General features: G+C 42.6%; 1 protein-coding gene across 15 annotated transcripts in view; it reads right to left on the minus strand.

Moving 5' to 3' along the window:
• ADGRL3 (adhesion G protein-coupled receptor L3) overlaps positions 1-19,063 on the minus strand; it is a 491,337-nt gene that overhangs the window by 19,016 nt on the left and 453,258 nt on the right. For all 15 annotated transcript variants that reach the window (XM_083862079.1, XM_083862080.1, XM_083862078.1 and 12 more), the window contains 2 exons: positions 17,446-17,571; positions 14,715-14,811 (listed from right to left, as the gene is read on the minus strand). In XM_083862079.1, coding sequence (XP_083718205.1) covers positions 14,715-14,811; positions 17,446-17,571 — 223 coding nt within the window. The remainder of the gene's footprint in view (positions 1-14,714; positions 14,812-17,445; positions 17,572-19,063) is intronic.

A 19,063-nucleotide genomic window follows, 5' to 3' on the forward strand; every position in this document is an offset into this window, starting at 1 on the left:
CAGCCCAGAAGTTGTCCTTTGCTCTTTGGTTTACCCCTTGGAGACTCAGCCTCTGGACCTGTGCTTTTCAGGATCATCATGGCTTGGCAAGTGGCTGCTCAATTGCTATTGCAGGCATCAACCCAGAAAGCAGTGTCTCCCCCTACCTTTTAGCTGACCTACAGGATGAAAAACCCTTAAGCCCTTGCTCTAAACCTCTTCTAATCTCCAGAGACATGACCAAATAAAAAACACTTGCCCTTCAGGGCCAATCCCACTGAATTCTAGAGCAGGAAGGATGACCATGGTTTTTAACTTTCAAGACTAAACTGTAAAGACAAAACCTTTTCACCAGGAAAGTAAGGCACTAGTGGAACAACTAGAACTAGTTAGGACGGGACTGTCAGAGGGCTCAGGTGACCTGCCTGTCGCCAACATCCCATAGCCTAAACCCAAAGAAGTAACTGAAAAGCCAATCCTCAAAACCAGTAACTCTTTCAGGAATGCTTTTACCATTGTTCAGGAATGCTTTTCTGAGGCATGGAGACCCCATTTGCCTCTTTTAGGTGTGGAGGTGGCGCCGTGCCGAGGTGAAGGCTGTCTTTGCAAGGTATGTAGGGCACTGGATACAATCTCTTTGGATGGAGTTGATGATGACATATAAACCCTAAGCGCCTATGGCTGATACAAATCCCTTTAGCAGAGAGTTCTCTGAAAGCTCACACCTACTAATTATTTACAGGAAGGCAAAAACTGGCCAAACCTCAGGCTAGGTGGAGGCTGCCTCCTGCTGTGTTTGTATGCAGGCCTGGGATGGTATTTCCGTGTCTTTGCAGGTAGAGGAGACAGTAGACTGTTTCTTGCCTCTCCCTCATCATCCCCCAGCACTTCCCAGCCCCAGGCATATGACATTAGCGGATCGCTTAATCGGTCTTTTGAGCACAGGACAAAGTAGAAGGCAGCGTTGTATGGGGGCTGCATGCCAGGGAGGCTCCTCAACACATGCAGCTGGAAAAAAAATACTTGTTTTCTCTCACCTGATATTTTTGTCTATGCTGATGGAAAGCAAGATGAGCTGCTGTGTTTGAAAATAAGGAAACAAAGCTGTCTCCTGTAAGAAAACATTATATGAACGCTTAACTAAGTAACCTTGAATGTAACTAATAGGTAAATGAGTCAATTCTTTCTTTCTGGCAATGTGTTTTCTCTCAATCTCAAATACATCTGGGATGAGAGACTGTAGGAACCATTTCTCGTTTTGCACTAGTTTTATACCAGTGAGCACTAAGGCCATTAAAATTGTTTCTGCTTTCATCCCACTTTTAATCAAGCCAGGCCATGAAAGATTTAAAAAGGGTCTCACTTTTATACAAGTAATGAGAATGTCCAGAGTTAATGCCAGCCATAAACTCAGAAGTGATATAATCCTCCCGTCTGAGATTTAACTCAATCTCCAACTCAGTCCCTATGAGAATTGATATGAAAAATATACGCACGGTGGGCTTTTGAGCACTTTAGCTTGAGGTGCCTTTAAATGCCAGCTGCCAGAAAGAGCATCTCACTCAATATATCCATGGCCTGATCCTTCCTAGTGAACCCCAGCAGACAGGAATAAGCTGATCCCGCCACAGCTGGGCAGGAGAAGCTGTTTTGCATGAGGGATGCTCTCAGATTGTGACAAGAAAGAAGGGATCAACCTGTGTAAGCACTTAAATGTAGGTTTTGCTTGTTTACATTTACTAGCATGGTGGGCTCCCAAATGAGCTGAATTCACACAAATATGGCCCCTTCAGACAACTTTTAATACAGATCCATGATTCTGACTACAGACTTGGCAAAAAAAGTTGAAAATACAGAATAAGACAGTAATTTTTATTCTTGGATGTGTAAAAGACAGGGCTTGGTACGACAGCCACCCATTCCTGTATGCAGCAACTGAACAAAAATATGCCATCTTCTGCTTTCCTCTCCCCTGATTTCATTAAGATCTTTTAATTCACTGTTCAAAATGCCACTTTCAATGGCAGTGCTGAGTAAGTCTCCTGGTGCAAATACAAAACAAACCCTCTGCTAACATGTTCAGATATCCTTCAAGACTTTCAGAGAGCCAATTGGGCCCTAAGCACTCTGAAGCAGGTTCCCATCAGGGTGAGCTCACAAACATCATACTCTTTGCGTGACACAATAAATGTAACTTTGGCATCTTAAATACAAAATGATATGTACCCTGTATTCATAGATTTGGGCTCTTGTTTCTTACTAACTGCTCTTGAGTTGCAAAATTCCCAGCCTAAAAGAGTGCTGAGAGAGGATTGCATCCAGGGTCCAAAAAGCCCACAGTTAAACCTTTTGATAAAACAGCAGTACACCAAACCCCTCCCCTCCTGAAAAAAAAGGAAACAACAAACCCCTCATAATTTGGTTTCTCTTTCCCAGGAGAAAAAAAGAAAAATGTAATACCAACCATACATTTAAGTATCACCCTGACTTTTTTATACCACTTTATCATTGCTATAGCAACCAACGGCACTATTAGGAAGAGCAGATTAGGTCTGCAGATGAGGCAGGAGCAGAAGGAGCAGGTAGACTATGGAACTGTGACCTCATTTGCATGAAAATGTCCTTGGTAACAGAAAGCCAACAAAACCCCAATAAAGTAAGCATGGGATGATAGCAGCATGCTCTCCCAAAACGTCATGGTGGATAGCAAAGAGGGTTATTCTGCAGTCCTTTGTGTGAGTGCGCATCACTGGGGCTGCCAACATAAAGGTCAGTGCATGTCCAGGGGCCCAAGAAACAGAAAGATCAGGGCTGCAAGTGCCTGTCGACTGCCTGGAATCTCCTCCATGTCAGAGCACTCTTGGGATGGAACCCTTGGCAGCTGTCTGGCCCAGCATTGGCAATGTGCCTAATATCCTCAGCAGGCAGCAGTTATCATCACTTACTTTTATTTATTCACTTACTGCTGGATCCTCGGCTCTCAGCATCTGCAGTGCAACACAGATCTCGCCCAGCAAACCCCACAGCTCTGTGTCATCCTTGCTTTCCTACATTCCAGCAATAGCAGCTCCTATACAAATCCCTTCTTTGCCATCTGCTGAACCACCTAAGCCCAGCACACAGCCTCAATTCTTTATTTTCAGTTGGGGGAACAGCCTTCTATCCAGATGTGCTGAATCACCTTCAGTTCTGCTAGTCAAAGGCACCCTGCTGAAAGCAAATGCATTCTGTTTCCAAACCCCTATCATGCTGTGTACATGTGAGAGCATGAACTTGGGGTTGGGAAAAAGATGGGTTCAAACCCACAGGTTCACCTTTTAGAGTGTGATGATATCATCACAACCAGCAAACATTTAACAGCAGAACTCACACCTCTACAAAAATACTCCCTGCTACCACACTGGTACAACTACAGTCCCAAGTCTCCTTGTTTCCACTGGTATTCAACCAAAGTTCAGAGCAAAACACAGCTACCAGGTCAGCTCTAACATCCAAAGTTACACTCAAATTCAGGTTTCTGTAAAGGCCAGCGCTTAGTTCGAGGCTTCCTGACACTAGATTTCCTCAAATGAAGGATTTGTAGGCTGTGATCACAAGGAGAAAGAGATGATGGCCTTTCAGAAGGCAAGTATTCACTGGGTAACACAGAGATGCTCCTGCTCCTCTCATAGCATAGGTGATCCTCCTGATTCAAGCACCACAGATCCAGCCATTCCTGGATTTAAAAGGCCAGGAGAAGCCATGGCCTGTGCTCAGGGTGCAGGGAGAGATCTGTAAGGTAGCACTTTTGACTTGCAAAGTGAGAAAAGCTGTTAGGAAAACCAACCAGGACAAAGAAGATGAAAATCACACAATTTTTAACATCACTGTAACCAGACACAAAGGATTCAGATAGCTACACTTAGCTGATTTCTGTGGCTATGAAAGTAGGTATTATTTTAATGACAGTATGCAACCAAATGGAATGTTTTATTTCCTTTCTAAGGCAGAAATTCATGTCCTTGATGCAGGATAACAGTGAATGTAGTGATAATTTTTTTGGAAGAGATTTGTGTAATGACTGTATGGGAAAACTACACCTTGTTAAACACAAGTATGGCTTATTCACTCACTGAAAGCAAAGGATGAAAATGATGATCACAGGCACATGTTGCCAGACTCTAGACTGCAGCACTCAGGAATAAAATTCAAAAAAATTTCTTGTGGGCAGCTGGCTGACAAAGCCACACAGGTTACTGTGAATCATCTCCATGGTCTACCCAGCTGGAAGGGAAATGGATTCAACTGCTCCTTCAGATTTTCTGAATAATACTGTCAACTCACCATGGTTCTGCCTGGCTGAAAGGGTTTGAACAGCATTGCTTTAACTGGGATCATCTGTCTGCAGAGGCAACACCACCACCATGTATCTTCTTTGACTTCTGGTCTTTTCAATTGCATACCAAAATATTTTTGGTATGTGCATTTTAGCAGGGGATTGGAGAGATTCCCCCACTGCCCAGCAGATGTGACAGAAGAGCAGTTTTGCTGAGAAAGGAGAACGGACCAGCTTACGAATTTATTGGATGAACTATTCAATGCTTAAAAAATGTCCATACAAAATCACTATTGTCTAAATTAAATGTTTTCCCCTTTTGTTCCAGAAGAGTGGCTGACATGAAAGCTGACTTTGACTTTTTTTTGTATCATTTAAACTTTTTATTGGAATAGAAACAGAAGTAGTTTGGAAAAAGCACATTTGAGTTATAACAAAATGCTTCATTGTCTCTGACCCAGCAATTCCAAAATGTAGATTTTCTTGGGCTTTTTTGTTTGTTTTGTTGTGTTTTCAGTCAATCTCAATCCTGTTTCTGCCCTATTTTGCCAGCAATGCAGCTCCCTTTCCACAAGGTAAGGGCACAGTGCTATACTCCTGTCTGCTCTGATTCCTGAAGCACCCAAGTTATCTTGTGGTTCACTCCACCATGAACCAGGTCGCTCAGCTTCCTGCACGTCATGTCCTTGACTTCAGACTACCCTGCAGGGACTAGTGACAGCCAGGAAGAACATGGACCATTCCCTGAAGGTAGAACTCAGCTACGAAGGGACATGGTTTAGCTTCGACACAAATGGTGTGGTAAGAGCTCAGTCTTCCTCTAAGTGTCCATTAAAACAACTCCATAACACACACTGCCTTACCCTAAATGTAGTAAATAGCTCAGACTGGAATGTCACTGGAATAGCCTCTCTGCACTGATTTCAGTTTGTAAATTCTGGCTGGTTTTATATTTCACTCAGTATTAACTTATTCTACTTTGCTCCCAGGGAAACAAAAGTAGGCCTGTAGGAGTCAAAGCTCTGGTTTTCTTTGAGACTTTCCTTACCAGCATTCCACAGTGTCCTTTTCTACAGGTAGAGCTTTCAAGTATTTAATGAATTCTGGTCTTCCATGTGTTCACAATTTGTTCTAACAACAAATGCAATTATGACAAGCAAAATCACACATATTTGCTGGAGGACAGCAGGTATTTTCAGCATTTTTCCAAGTTCCTTCCAACGAATGCTCTGACATTTAGATTTATCGAGCTCTGTTCTTATAATAGCCAACAGGATTCAGTTAATAAACTTCAATAAACTTCCCTATTAAATTTCTCTCAAATAGGTTTGTTGTCACTTGCAGCATCTAATCTATTCATTGTGAAGCTATTAATACTGACTGCAGTGAAATGGAAGTTCAGCAAATGAGGTTGTTAAGCTTTGGGCCATCTTCTGCCACATGAAACATCCTGTGCTTTTATGCAGAGACAGGAGAGAGAAAGTATTTCTTTCCCCCCTTTTTTCCCCTTCCTTTCTTCAGCAATGATTTTAGATGACAAACCTCCGCTGGATTATAATCTGCAGGCCATGTTCAAAATACACAGCTAGTCCACACTGATTTAGTAGTATTTGTCACTCACTAATTACTTTTTCACTGCCTGAAGCAGAAACATTATCCCAGGATGGGAAATTTCTTTATACCACCACTACCCCTTCAAAGGGTTTATACCACACTGTACCTCGACTGTACCAACATGCATTATTCCTAATTGTTACTCATTATGATTATTTCTCACTATAATTGAAGCCTTACCCAAGATGTGCAGAGAGCCCTGCCTGTGGTGAAAATTGGACCATGCTTAGAGGAATCTATAAAAGCAGCTATGCTTCCTTCCTTCCTCCTTCACAGTCATCATATTAAGACTGCTCTGCAGCAATACTCTGCCAGATCTAATACTCCCCAAAGCCTGCTCTGATTTCAGAAATTGCCTTGCCCTTACTTTTCCTCTTTAAAGCTGATCCACCTAATGACTGAACTTCCAATTATATGGCTGTCAATCCTAAAATCAAAGCCAGTTCATAATATCTCCCAAAGGAAGAATGTCATGTCACTCACTGAAATCACTGCAACAAATCTCAGCTAACTCAGTCCCAGGCAGCAGAGAGGCAAAATAAACCAGGAGAATACCAACAATGGGATTAATTTTGCACACAGGCAGAAATAAGAGTTAAACTCCCTAAGTTTTGATCATTGATGCAGAAAATCATAATTTTTCTAGCATAAAATGTACAGCTGATTGAAAAAAGAGGGGGGGAAAAGGATAAAAACCACCAGAAGCAATTTGCTAGTCCAGAAGGCTGATGACTTTCCCTTACAAACAGAAAATATTCCTTTGCTGTCACCTACCTGGAACTTCTCTTTACTTCATATGTGATTATCAGAATGGGTCATTTTGAGGCCAGTTGCTGACATTTAGCCAAACCAACAGTTGCTTAAAAGAGTTGCAGAGATTTTTGGCTTACAAACAGCAATCCCTCATGACAGAACTGGTGCATGTGGATTACTCCCTCCAAATACACCCTTCATCTAGGCAATGGGCCCCAGGAAGGGGTATCCATGGGGTCAGGGGAGGGTAAGTGTGCCTGTAAGAGTTACAAGAGGGAACAGAAGAAGCAGAAAGGCAGGAAGGATGAAACCAAAGAACTTCATTAGGAAAATGCCAGTGGTGGTGAGATGGGAAGATAAAGGAACAGCTTCCTGCAGTGGATAAAATGAAGATTTGAAGCCTTGATATTGACTGACTATGCTATTTCTTTTGCAGCCTGTCTCTGGAGTTGTGAGCACTAATACAAGCACCCAGGGTGCTGGGATAGTGAGCACCCTTGAACACCAATCTGCCCAGTGAAGAGCAGGAGCTGCAGCATTCGAGCAGTTGTGGCTGGATGAGATGCTAGGAAACAGGCCATGGGCTGCCTCTGGATCAGCAGCCAATTTTTTGTTTGATTTCCACCAAACAACCAGGGGACACTTAAACACCTCCTAAACCCTCCTTCTCAAGTAGCAGCCTTGACTTAAGAATAGTAGAAACTCAACATCTAATCATATTCCAGAGGGGGAAGAGACTGGCACTGCTGCCACTGTTCATGGCTAAACCAGAGGCATCCAGGCTACAGGACTGATGGATCCCTTGAAACACAGAATAAATTTCCTAGCACTAAGGGCTTTGCAATGTGAAGAATGATGCTCAAGGGGAAGGACTGCTGCATCCCTCAGGTTCACGCAGCACCTTGCCCATGCCAGCTCAACAGCTGTTAGGCACTGGCACCTCTCAGCACTCTGTAGAAAGAGACAGATTTGGGAGGAGAGTGCTGTGTTTTAGATTTGAAGCAATGACCATGAAGAAGTGAGTTTTGCATGATGACAGATGATGGTCTCTCAATGGTCACTGAGGCTGCTGTCCCTGCCAAGGGCCATCACAGGTTCAGCTTTGATAATTCCTCTGCATTTACATCCATCAAACCCTGAGCATGACTGAAAACAGAGCTCAAAGCTTTTAAAGCATCTCCAGGGGGTGTTCAGTGTTAAACAGACGCGGCTCTTGCTCCGCACCACGTACTCAGCTGGGCAGTGGTGGTACTCAAAAGACCAAACTGTCTGCAGAAGGCAGACACTTTCCTTTAGTCCAAACTGTCTTTGAGCTGTTAAGTGCTCAGAAACCAAAAATAATGTGTATTTTTATATCCGTGAATATTTTGGTGAGTTTCCTTTAGGCACCTACAGATGCATTTATGAACAAAGAGAGCAACTGTAGGCACACCTTGGACATCCTGTGAGTCCTCTGCAGTGAACTTGCTTATCCCAGAACCTTAAAAGGAATAAGAAATAATGGGGAAAAAAAGTGACCTTTAACACTGCTGCCAACATGCATGTTCATATAGCCACAACTCACTAATTTAAAATTAGTAAGTCCCCACACCCTAAAATGACCTCTCTGAAAGACATGACATGAAAGCTGACTGACTTAACATGAGGAACTCGGGCACTTTGTTTGCTGCCAATTGTAAAAAGACAACAAATGGGAAGAAAACAGAGGAAATATTTATTTTCTAGTATCTTCAAGCCACAAGAAAAGCCATAGGTGTTACTCAGAGTAGGTAAGAAGTGTGTAGACAGTGACAGATCATTTGGTGGTGTCCTCAAGATGAGCAGAGGCACTTCCACCTCTCCTAGAACTTGGCTGTTTGCTATTTGTTTTATATGCAACATAAATTTAGCAGAAATGTCTCTGTCACGCTGGTCACATTAATCCATCAAGGAGCAAACAAGCATCTTGAGAAAGGCTGATGTATGACAACAGTAGCACTTTCACTGTCCAAATTTCCACCTTCTCTCTGCTTTATCTAGGCAGCGAGGAGTCAGTATTGGCAAATGGGTTATAATGAGCAACAATTGCACTTTGAAGTGTACCAGGAATGGGGTTTGAGATTCCTGGGGAATCCAGTTCTGCTCCTTTCTTTTTTTTTTTCTTTCTCCCTCCTCCCCTGCTTGCCTGTGCTTTCTACCACACCAAATTCCCCCATTTTCACTGCTGGGAAAAAACCACCACTCCTGCAGACAGCTGAATTGAAAGTTCTTGATCTTGCAACACTGAGACACATCCAGCAGCCCTCATCTCTCAGCAGAAAGGGCAGATTTGGTGACCAAACCCAATTCATTGCACTGCCTCAGTACTAACTTATATCTCCTTCCTGTCTTACAGAGTGACAGTCTCCTACCAAAGGAAGAATTTAACCTTCTACTGGTGTTTTCTAAATAACTGCTTCCAAAAAATGCGGGAAAACGTATCCATCTGAAAATAATTCTGCAACACACAGTTGTCCCCACTGAATTCACAATGCAGATACGATTTCAGCATGGAAATCACAGCTTAATTATATTTTTGGGTGGGTGGAAGGAATTTGATGGGAGATTTCATTTAGGAAACAATCAGGTCTCAGTTGGGTTAGAAATCAGGATATTAATGTTCTTCATTTTAATTTTCCTCTCTGACTCAGATTCCCACTGTTTGAATTTGAGCTCAATTTGTTCTGTTCATTATGAAGAAATCCACATGAATTTGACATTAAACTGATTACTTCTGAAAACAGTAGCAATAATTTCCCTTTTTCCTGTGTGTGTTTCAGATTAAGTCTTCGTGGTTGATATAAAAACACAGAGGAGAAATAATAAAGCAAAGGGAAATCAAGTATTTATTCTGGAACGCTACCCAGAAGAGGAAACATGCAACGGCACTTATGCATTTGGGAAGAAAAAGCAAAGGGGAGGGACAAACCTCAATACTCTAATTTTTATTTCCCATTTCAGCCTATTTGCATGGAAGTAAACAGGGAATGATCACGGCCTTCCTAGTCAGGGATAATATCTGTTGTGCCAATACTGGGCATCTGAGGGCTTTGTGATGATTCTGATGGGGTTTGCTGGCAAGGGTCTGCTCCCTCATGAATGGACCCTTAGGGCCACATGGATGACTCTGTATTTAAGACTCACCATCCTTCAGTAAGAGCTGCCAGGGGTCCTGGGCTCCAATCTGCAACAACTTTTGAGGTCCTTATGACCCCTGTAGGCCTCAGTGATCTCAATGAGACCCACCAGGAAGCCACAACCCTGCTCTAGGCACCCTGCCTTGTGTCTGTCTCCTGGCTGGATCTTGGACCGGGGTTGTAGCTCATTTTCCACCCCTGTCCCTGCCAGTATCTCCTGGTGGTCTGGGCTGAACCCTGGACCAGGTTCATCTCCTCACCTTGTCCAGGGCTCTGCCTCTTGGCTTAATCCCCAGGCACAATGAACCATCACTGAGAGTTTGGATTGTGTTGACTGCCCCTCAGCTCCCAGGTGTTCTCCCTCATGAAACAGCTCTGCTCTTACAGCTCCCTGCTGTTTCTTTTCTTTCAGACAAGTGGAGCAGCAATGCAGATCACCAAGAAGCCCCTCCAGGAGACCTCCATGGATGATGGTGGTAGGGATGGTGAGCAGTACTTTGGGGGTGGATGGACATAAAGCATATATCTATCTATATATCTATATATCCAAAAGACAAGAGGTGTACATAGAGCAGGACTGCTATTGGGATAAATTATTAAATTTGCTGTCTAGTTTATAAGCTAAGAGTCAGAGCACAGCAGAACAGCACCTGACCCAACACAACACATTTCTGGAGCAGTTTCTATTCTCTATGAAAACTGGTGGCTTTACCTCCAGCCCAATTATTTCCCTGAAGAGGGAAAACTTACTATGTGCTAACTTGAATTGATATACACAACTCCATCTGAACACATTTTTAACAAAGCACTGCCTTGTACCAGCGACAAAGTCCTTTGTCTCTGCTGTTCTTGAGCCTTACCAAAACAAGAAACAGTCCTTTAACAGATAACTTCCACTTTTCCCCTGAAAAAAAAAATCACGCACATCATATCACCATCTGCCTGAAAACCTGAAGGGTAACAATGTACCACATAGTTCATGATGATTTTTTTCTTTCCCAATTGTCTCATATCCAAAGAGAGACAGTAATTACTTTATTGCCTCTCACCTAAGACATGGATAAAAATAGGCTGGTGTCACATTGCTGCTTCATGCTATGACTGCTTGCAAGGCTGGCTGAGCTATCCTAGAGCTTTTTGACATTAACACTCTGAAGGTGCCAAGAGACCCATCCCTCATGATTCTGAGGTGGCCAGCTGGATATACCCCAAACTCAGGCAAGCTCTGTTGCTTTTCCTTCATTTACTTCATACACTTTTCAGCCTTAAAAGTACTAAACTCCAGCAAACAGTCCATCCTACATGCATTCCTTTTGTACTACTTTTTCAGGACTGCATTCAAGTGCCTGCATTAAGATCACACATCAAACACTGTGCAGGCAAAGGGAAACTTCTTTTTCCTACTTATGAGGTAATCAGTTTGGTTCAGCTTTTACACCTCTGAAGTTTTCAGCACTAGGAAAAGAAACATAGAGCACAGGTTGAATGTGAAATACATGCCAGAAGTATGCAGCCAGACCCAGGGTGTGAAAAATTGGACAGAGTTGCAGAGTGAGAGTGTAAGGAGCAGGAATCCCCCTGGATCCTGAAACTGAGACCATGTTCATGGGGTGGACAGGCATGCTCTTCATTTGACAGTAAAAAAGGAAATCCACAGCCAGTTTCTCTTCCCTTCCTCCTGATTTCAGTGGTATAACAACCCCAAATCCACATAACTACTAAGCCATAATGAGCAGCAAGGGGAAACAAAGCTAGACATACTTTTTATTAATCAGTAATTAGACGCTACCTTCAGGAAGTATCTGAAATAGTCTTGTATGCCTTAGGACAGAGTAAAGTTTTCATTACAGAACACATTACATCAGGCAAGTTTGGGGTTATGCCTGAAATTCCTGGTGTGATAAACAAGAATAAGAAAAGTTACATTATGGTCAATTACTTTGGCAGGGAGAGGGGGGAATAGTAGATAAAAGAGAATATGGAGCTGAAAAGAGCCATAAGCAGTGTGTTAGCTGCTGAATCAGAGAAAGACATAGCTGTATGTCTGAAGGAGGGATGTGCTAACACAGACACCACATTCCAGACCGAAGCCCAGGAGGTTCATGAAGGAAGAAGGGATGAGATGTCATACAGAAATGCCAGTCATCATACAGGAAATATACAGGATAGCTAGACCAGTCTTGTCTGGGATGTTATCATGTGGCAGGGGGCTATGAATATGATGAATAGTATCAGGGGAAAAAAAACAGGTTTCAATGAGACAGTGCCCCAGTTAGAGAATGTCTCACTGCTTTCTGCTCCCCCAGCAGAAACATGAAAACTCAGTGCTGGCCCAGGACATGGAGAAGTGAAATTAAACTCCAGGACCTCGATACTAGGACAATTCTGAGAACAAAGGATCATTTTCTTTCTGTTTTAGAACACGGAATCCTCTCCAAAGGCTCTGGGGAAAACGCCAGCACACACAGAATGTTTAACTTTGGATGATACAGTTAATTTTGTGCAAAAGGTGTCTAGGCTGCAGGGGCCAGAGTGGGAGTTTTGAACAGGAATGGGACCCAGTTGTGTCAGCCTCAGACAGTAAAAGCTACTGACCATATAGTTCAAGGCTCACATTTGAATCCTCCGAGCCTCACTAGCATGCTTGTGAATAAAACATTAATGAAGCAGCTCCTTTAAAGATGAATATATATGTAAATATTAAGAGTAAGATAAGAACCGTGAAAAACACATTGCCCCTCTTCTCTGTTCAGGCTGTAGTTCTCTGGAGAGTTTTCTCTATGGAAAGCTCTAAGACTATGAATGTTGCTTTTCAGCTGAAATAAAAACAGGATAAAGGGAGAAATACCTGGAGTACCATGCAACCGGGATTACTGTTGATGTCAGGTGTATTTCCATATGGAACTGACCACCTGCTGCTTTGGAGATGTCATCTCCCATAGAAATGCTTTTAACCTCCACTTTGCAAATACTCCTGTTTACCAGGAAAAAAACCCCAAAACACAACAACAACAATTACTGTGCCTGCCTGTGTAAAAAAGAAGGAGGATGACTGTAGAATTGTAAAACTTACTCAAGTCACTTCAGTGTTCCACCTAAAAGGCTTCCCTTTAAGACACTTAGGCTGCTTCTGTAGTCAGTAGAGAGATTCAGGCCCTTCAGGTGACTCACCTCATCCAGTATTACACAAGGAAAAAAGCTGGATGAAACCTGCATTGAAGATGCTTCCCCGGCAGTTCATTTCCCAACTGACCTTTAAATAACAGGCACATCTAGTAACAGGCTCTCACCACACTGGGATGAAGACTGTCCACTTGAAACCTCTTCACTTGTCCCAGTTGACAGTCATACTTCCCTCTTAGCACAAAAAAAATGCACAACCAAAAAAGGAGAGATACTTTTCTTTTGCTAGCAAGCCCAGAAGATTCTGTTTGCTAAAACACATTCTGTGGTAACCTCAGCTGCATCAGAGAGCAAGTTCAAGTTCTGTGCTAACTAAAGGAGCAAACATTTCATGCATAACACCTTTTGGTCTGCCATTGAGATGGAGCAGTGGGATGGCTGAGGGAAACAGTGGCTCCTGCTGGAACCTTTGTGTGACAACCAATTCCCCCCTATATTAGACCCAGAGAAGTCTGGCTGCTGCTCTGCAGTCTGTAATGCAGAGACAGAGAGACATGTGAGGGCAGAGTATGTGGATAAATCAGGCATTTGCAGTAATGGAGTCTTATAGTTAACTTTAGTAATGAATCTTCAGTGCAAAGGGAAAATATCCTGACATAAAAACGACCAGTGACTTAAAGAACAGTATGGTTCCATGTTACACTGCCTTCCCCCTTTGCACTGATTTGGGAACTATGTATAATGTTCAGAGAACAGAATCATGTACCCCTTGCTCCCCCAGCACTCAGCAGTCAATATTACTCAGCACAGTGAAAATCCTTCAAGCCTATCTTCTGGCAAAACTCACCCTAAAAACAGTGGGAATTCTGTGAGAATAAAAAACCGAATAGGAACCAAAGTCTCAACTCAATTCTCAGTTGAGCTTTGCAGACCAACAATCAGGACTCAAAATATGTTTGATTTTTAGTATCAACTGGACAGATAATACAAAACAGAGTTTGGCATCTGGTTGCTCAAGGTTAATTCACAAAGTAGCTGTACTGGAAGATAAAGGAAACAATTTTTGAGGCTCTTTTTCTGGTATTCTCTTACTGCCGCTTTCCTACAACTCCCTGAAAAACACTTGGTTTAAAAAAGCTGTTCATATTTCCTCTTGTGCCAGACACCACATTTTGTTTGGCATATACGTTTCTGATAGCCTTTCCTCCGCAGATGTCTATAAAGTTCACATCAGTCAGTTCTTCAAACTAGGTATATCAACACCAACACAGACAATTTTGTTCCAAGCACAGTTTTTCCTTACATCTATGTTCTGCTGTTCACTTTTGCTTCTGTAAAGATGACAGTATTGCTACATATGCAGGACAATCAGGACTCCTGTGATGCTTAACATAGGCTGTACAGTTCTGCAATGGCCCATTTCCACTGTCAGCAACGAGGCCTGACACGTCAGCAACTTCTGGCACTAGCAGCTTTCTGAGGGAAAGGGGAAATTTCAACTTTATTTCATTTCTCTCTTTCACTTTTCCTAACTTCCTTCCAGAAATTACAATTCTTGAACGTGCACGTGTAGAAATAAAGAAAGAAAATAAAAAGAAGGCAACAACCACCATAAAACCTCCTCCCATTTATCACTGTAACATTTTTTGGGTGGTAGAAAAGGGTCCAGTGACATTAGGAGTGAGAGGAAAAGGCAGGGGGCAAAGAGGCAACACATTTCGGAGTCCTTAAAGCCATCAGAAGAGTTAGAGATATGAAAAATAGTTTATAATTACCTCTGTTGAGTGAAGCTGAACTGTTTATATCTCCGGTAATAAAGGAAGACTCGGACTGCTTTCGAACTGTGTCATTCCACATCCTACGAATCCGGCTCTGAAGAGGGATTGAAGCACAGCAGGCAATGAATTTTTAGCAGCTGTAGAGAGGTTTCTTTCTGCCTCGCTAAAGATGGCTGCTGGCATGTCTAGCTCAGGATGAGACTTGCTTCTAGCCAGCTGTAAGCAAGCAGTTGCTGTTTCGTTGTAACCTGCCTCATGCATGCCAGACCCTGCCAGACTTACTTTGTAATATAAATGCCTAGCTCAAAGAAAAAGTGTATAACTGAATTGCTTACATCTTAATTTAATTTTTTTTAAAAAAATTATGCCTGAGAGAAACTCAGACTCCATGCCAGCTACAGGTTTATCAACATAGCACCAAATAATGGAAAAATAACCTACACACAGAGGAACATGTGCTTCTCATACTCAGACAAATTCTTTCTTATTTTTTGTGAAGTGTGACAGAAGACTTGATTTACATGTTGGTGTCCCTGAATGAACAGAAGTTTTCTATAGCTATTTTCCATCTTGGGGATTTTAGGCGGGGCAAAAAAAATCCCCCACAAATGAATGACTTCTGTTCCCATAATGAAAAATCTGTGATGGTTTTGCCATCTGTGGTATAGCTTCTGCTACTGGCAAAAGTGTCCTGAATATGTTGGCCTTCTGTTTTGTTCCTCAAATATGCTGTGAAGTATCTCCCTCTGTGGCATTTACCTCACTGCTTCACTCCTCCCCAAGTAGACCTTGCAAAATATCAAAAAATCAGCCAAATGCATCTTGTGAGCAGTTCAATCCCAATACCGGCATGAAGATGACCGGAGAACCCAGGTGTCCCAGGGAAACTCCCTCACCTCACATCTGTGACTCTGATGGATGTTTTCCCTGGCTGTGTGAAAGTGATTCTAGGTGGTGTGGGGACTGGGAAGCCTTTTTTCCACTGTGACATACAATGTTTTTCTTAAGTGCCAAAAATCCAGTACTATCCATTTTTACCCACGAGATTTTACCCACGAGAGATCTGCCAAGACTTAATCATATGGTCCCAGGCTGAAAAGTCCTAGATTACTCATTAACCAGCATTAACAGCATCTCTCAATCATGCATTAGCCCTCTATAAATGGAAGTACCATGTGACATGAGGCCCATGCCCTTTTACAGTAATTATTTTTCACCTGGACATTTAATTTATTGTATTTCTTTGACATGATCCACTGTAGATTAATTATTCTGTTTTCTATGTGCTTCTCAGAGAACAAAGGGATCTTAGAAGCTTTCCTCCTCATGGCCTTCTCTATTTAAAATTAGGAGCCAGATGTTTTCAACAACTCAGACTGATCCCTATCTATTCTTCATCCCCTGTAAGAGGTTTCTCCTGGCTACAACAGGCCTTAAGGAACTTTTATCCTTCCAGGGGCATGCTTCTGCAGAAAAAATAATCTTCCCTGGTGCCTCAAACCTCATCTGCCACAAGTGGACTGCTGCTGGAAGACTCAGTTCACCCTCAAAAGGGCTTGGTCTCTTGTGCTGGGACTGGTGAGATGGGGGGGACCATTATGTCAACTCTTCCTGGAGAGGAGGACACCAGCACAGCAGCTAAGTTATGTAACACTAGAGGTTTTCAAATCAGCCACCTAAATGCTGCTGGATATTGTGAGTTTTGGATATTATTGGGATTTGATTCTATTCTATTCTATTCTAATCTATTCTATCACTTTTATTTGTTCTGCATAGCTACCAGACCTATGAGAGCACCAAAGTGGAGCTTTTGGATGACATCTTGGAAACCAATGCAAATAAATAATGATGTGCTCCAAGACATAAATTGCAAATTAGGTTTTCCTGGAAAGTTATAAGCTGTTACTCGCTGCATGTCTTTTATAATTTAATAGTGGAACTGTCATGTATAATTACTTCCATTACTAATACTGAATATATTTATGTTTGGTTTCTATTGATTAAGAAATAAGCTTCTTCATTTTATATGAACTCTTCCGTACATAAATCTGCATCTCTACACACAAGTTAGCTCCAAAACTGCTAAGTGTGCAAACTACACAAAACCTGAATTTTCAGGTGACCAAAGGCAACAAAAGCTAGTATCTTAGTGAGACAGTCTGACCCCAGTGGCTTGGCCTAAAAGATCTATAAACTAAGACAAATTGTGTGAGGCACTGAACAGACAAAACCACTGAATGTCAGAAAGCCAGCTCTTTCACTGGGAAGTCTGCTACAAGACACTTGTAGCTTTTAATTTTTTTTTTACAAGAAGAACACAGCATCGTTCTTGTACATGTTAATAGTTAATAGTGACAACCTTCAGCTCCTGATTAAGGGATGTACTGAAATGCAGAATAGCTGATAAAATACTCCCACCTTCTGCTTCCCATGGAGAGCAGGCAAGACACCTCAGGTGATAACCACCCACCTGCCTCTGGAAGGCAAGTTTGGACTTTTTATTCCCAACAGAACTATTTAGAAGGTTCTTGGAGAGGCATTGAATTGCCATCACTTCTCAGGTGAACCCACTGTGTTGAGTTCAGGTCTGGAAGTGAGAGAAATCTCTGCAGGTGCACTGGGGAGAGACCTAAGACAGATCCTTTGGTGTCGAGATGAGCTCTCCTCCCAGAAGAGCTGGGAAGGGTCTTGGCATGGCATTGGGACACAAACAAAAAGCGTGGGTTACCTGTGAGCCTGTGGAATATCTTCCAGGTGTCCTCGACCCCGAGGTTTTTCCTGAGCCGATAGAACTCTCTGTACTTTTCCCACTACAGCAATGCGTGCGCAGGCATTTTCCGTACTCTTTACGTACCTAGCCAAGGAAAGAGCAGCAGTGGTTAGCAGGTAGCTCCTTCTCCAGCCCACTGCCTTCTGATTTCCAACACAGCCCCAGGTTTTTCCTCAGTGTTTTGTTAAAACAAAATCTGCTGCAGTGTGTGGGAAAGTACCCCTTGCAGTCTAGTACCCCTTGCATCTGAGCTCGTGGCTTAGGATGTCAGAAGAGACTGCTCCCATGCAGCAATGCTGCTAGTTGGCACCAGCCAGTTACAGCATCCTCGGAGGCACATCAAAGGAGCATGGGAGAAAGTGCAGGTACACTATTCATGACTGAAAATTAATGTCGTTGTAGATTTGATATAAACTAGCATATTGGCTCATCAAGGTACTAAAAGTTATTGCTTCTGGCAGGGGACTAAGAAAAAAGAATTCCAGGAGAAACATATGAAAGATATTGATTTTTTATACAAAAAATGTTTCTTGCAGTCAAATTGAAATTTGAGGAACCAGCAGCATTAGAGATTATTCCCAATGCTCAGGGATGGCTGGAACCTGCTTTTCCACAGCACTGTGCAAGCCAGTCATGTTTTAAAGGGGTATTGCAGTCAAACCCGCTCCACCTCCTTTGCTTCAGAGGAACTACACTGACTGTCTCTGGACAGGATCTAACCTTCCACCAAGCTTCAGGTGTGACTTTTTACGGGCAGCAATACCCAGAAACCAGATGGGACATGGCTGAAGGTGAGCAGACTGTACTGAAGAGCCAAAAGAGGGTCATGTTACGCTTTGACACAAAAAAGCCCCCAAACCATCATGCATGTCCAAAACACCAGTTTAAATTCCTTGAAGCACATGGTTAGCCGTAAAAATTTTGCCAAACTCTCCATGAGCATTCACAACTCTGTGAAACAACAGTTTAAATAGCAAATTACAGTTTTTTCATTAGGCTCTTCCTTAAGCGCTTGAGACAAACACATACCACAAGTGCCCAATATGCTCGAGTGCCTAATCAATCCTTTGCTGAGAGAAAATAATTCAATTGCTTTAATTAGCCACCCACTGCTTGCCTCTCTGCAGCATTTTGCCGATTTTCTAGGCCATGATAGATAGGAAAGGAAAGACTTTTTTTTTTCTTCTCTTAAAGAGTATCTCCCTCAGCTCTTAGGTCAGAGAGATGCATCCACCCCACAGCAAGGTACCAGTGGTATTCTCCTTCCCTCTGTACAGCTGTAAATCAGGAACAATTCTGCAGTCATCGGTGGTAGTTTAAGGGTGTAAATTGGCTTAAGACAGAAAAGAGAATGGTTCTGTCATGCTGACTGAGAATCCCATGAGCCAGGAGGCTGTGGAGCAGTACAGGGGTGTTGGGTTAAGGACTGACCCCTTCAATGTGGGGTGCATTGAAGGTGAGAGGATGTACCAGTCAGAATGGTGCAGAAATTTAAACTCCTCACAGCAAGGGACCTGCAGGTTTAGTAAACAAGGGTGATGCTTCCTACACTCTTACTATCATCTTGCCTGGAAAC

Source organism: Zosterops lateralis, assembly GCF_965231275.1.
Source record: "Zosterops lateralis genome assembly, chromosome: 5".
In the NCBI taxonomy this organism is placed as follows: Eukaryota; Metazoa; Chordata; class Aves; order Passeriformes; family Zosteropidae; genus Zosterops; species Zosterops lateralis.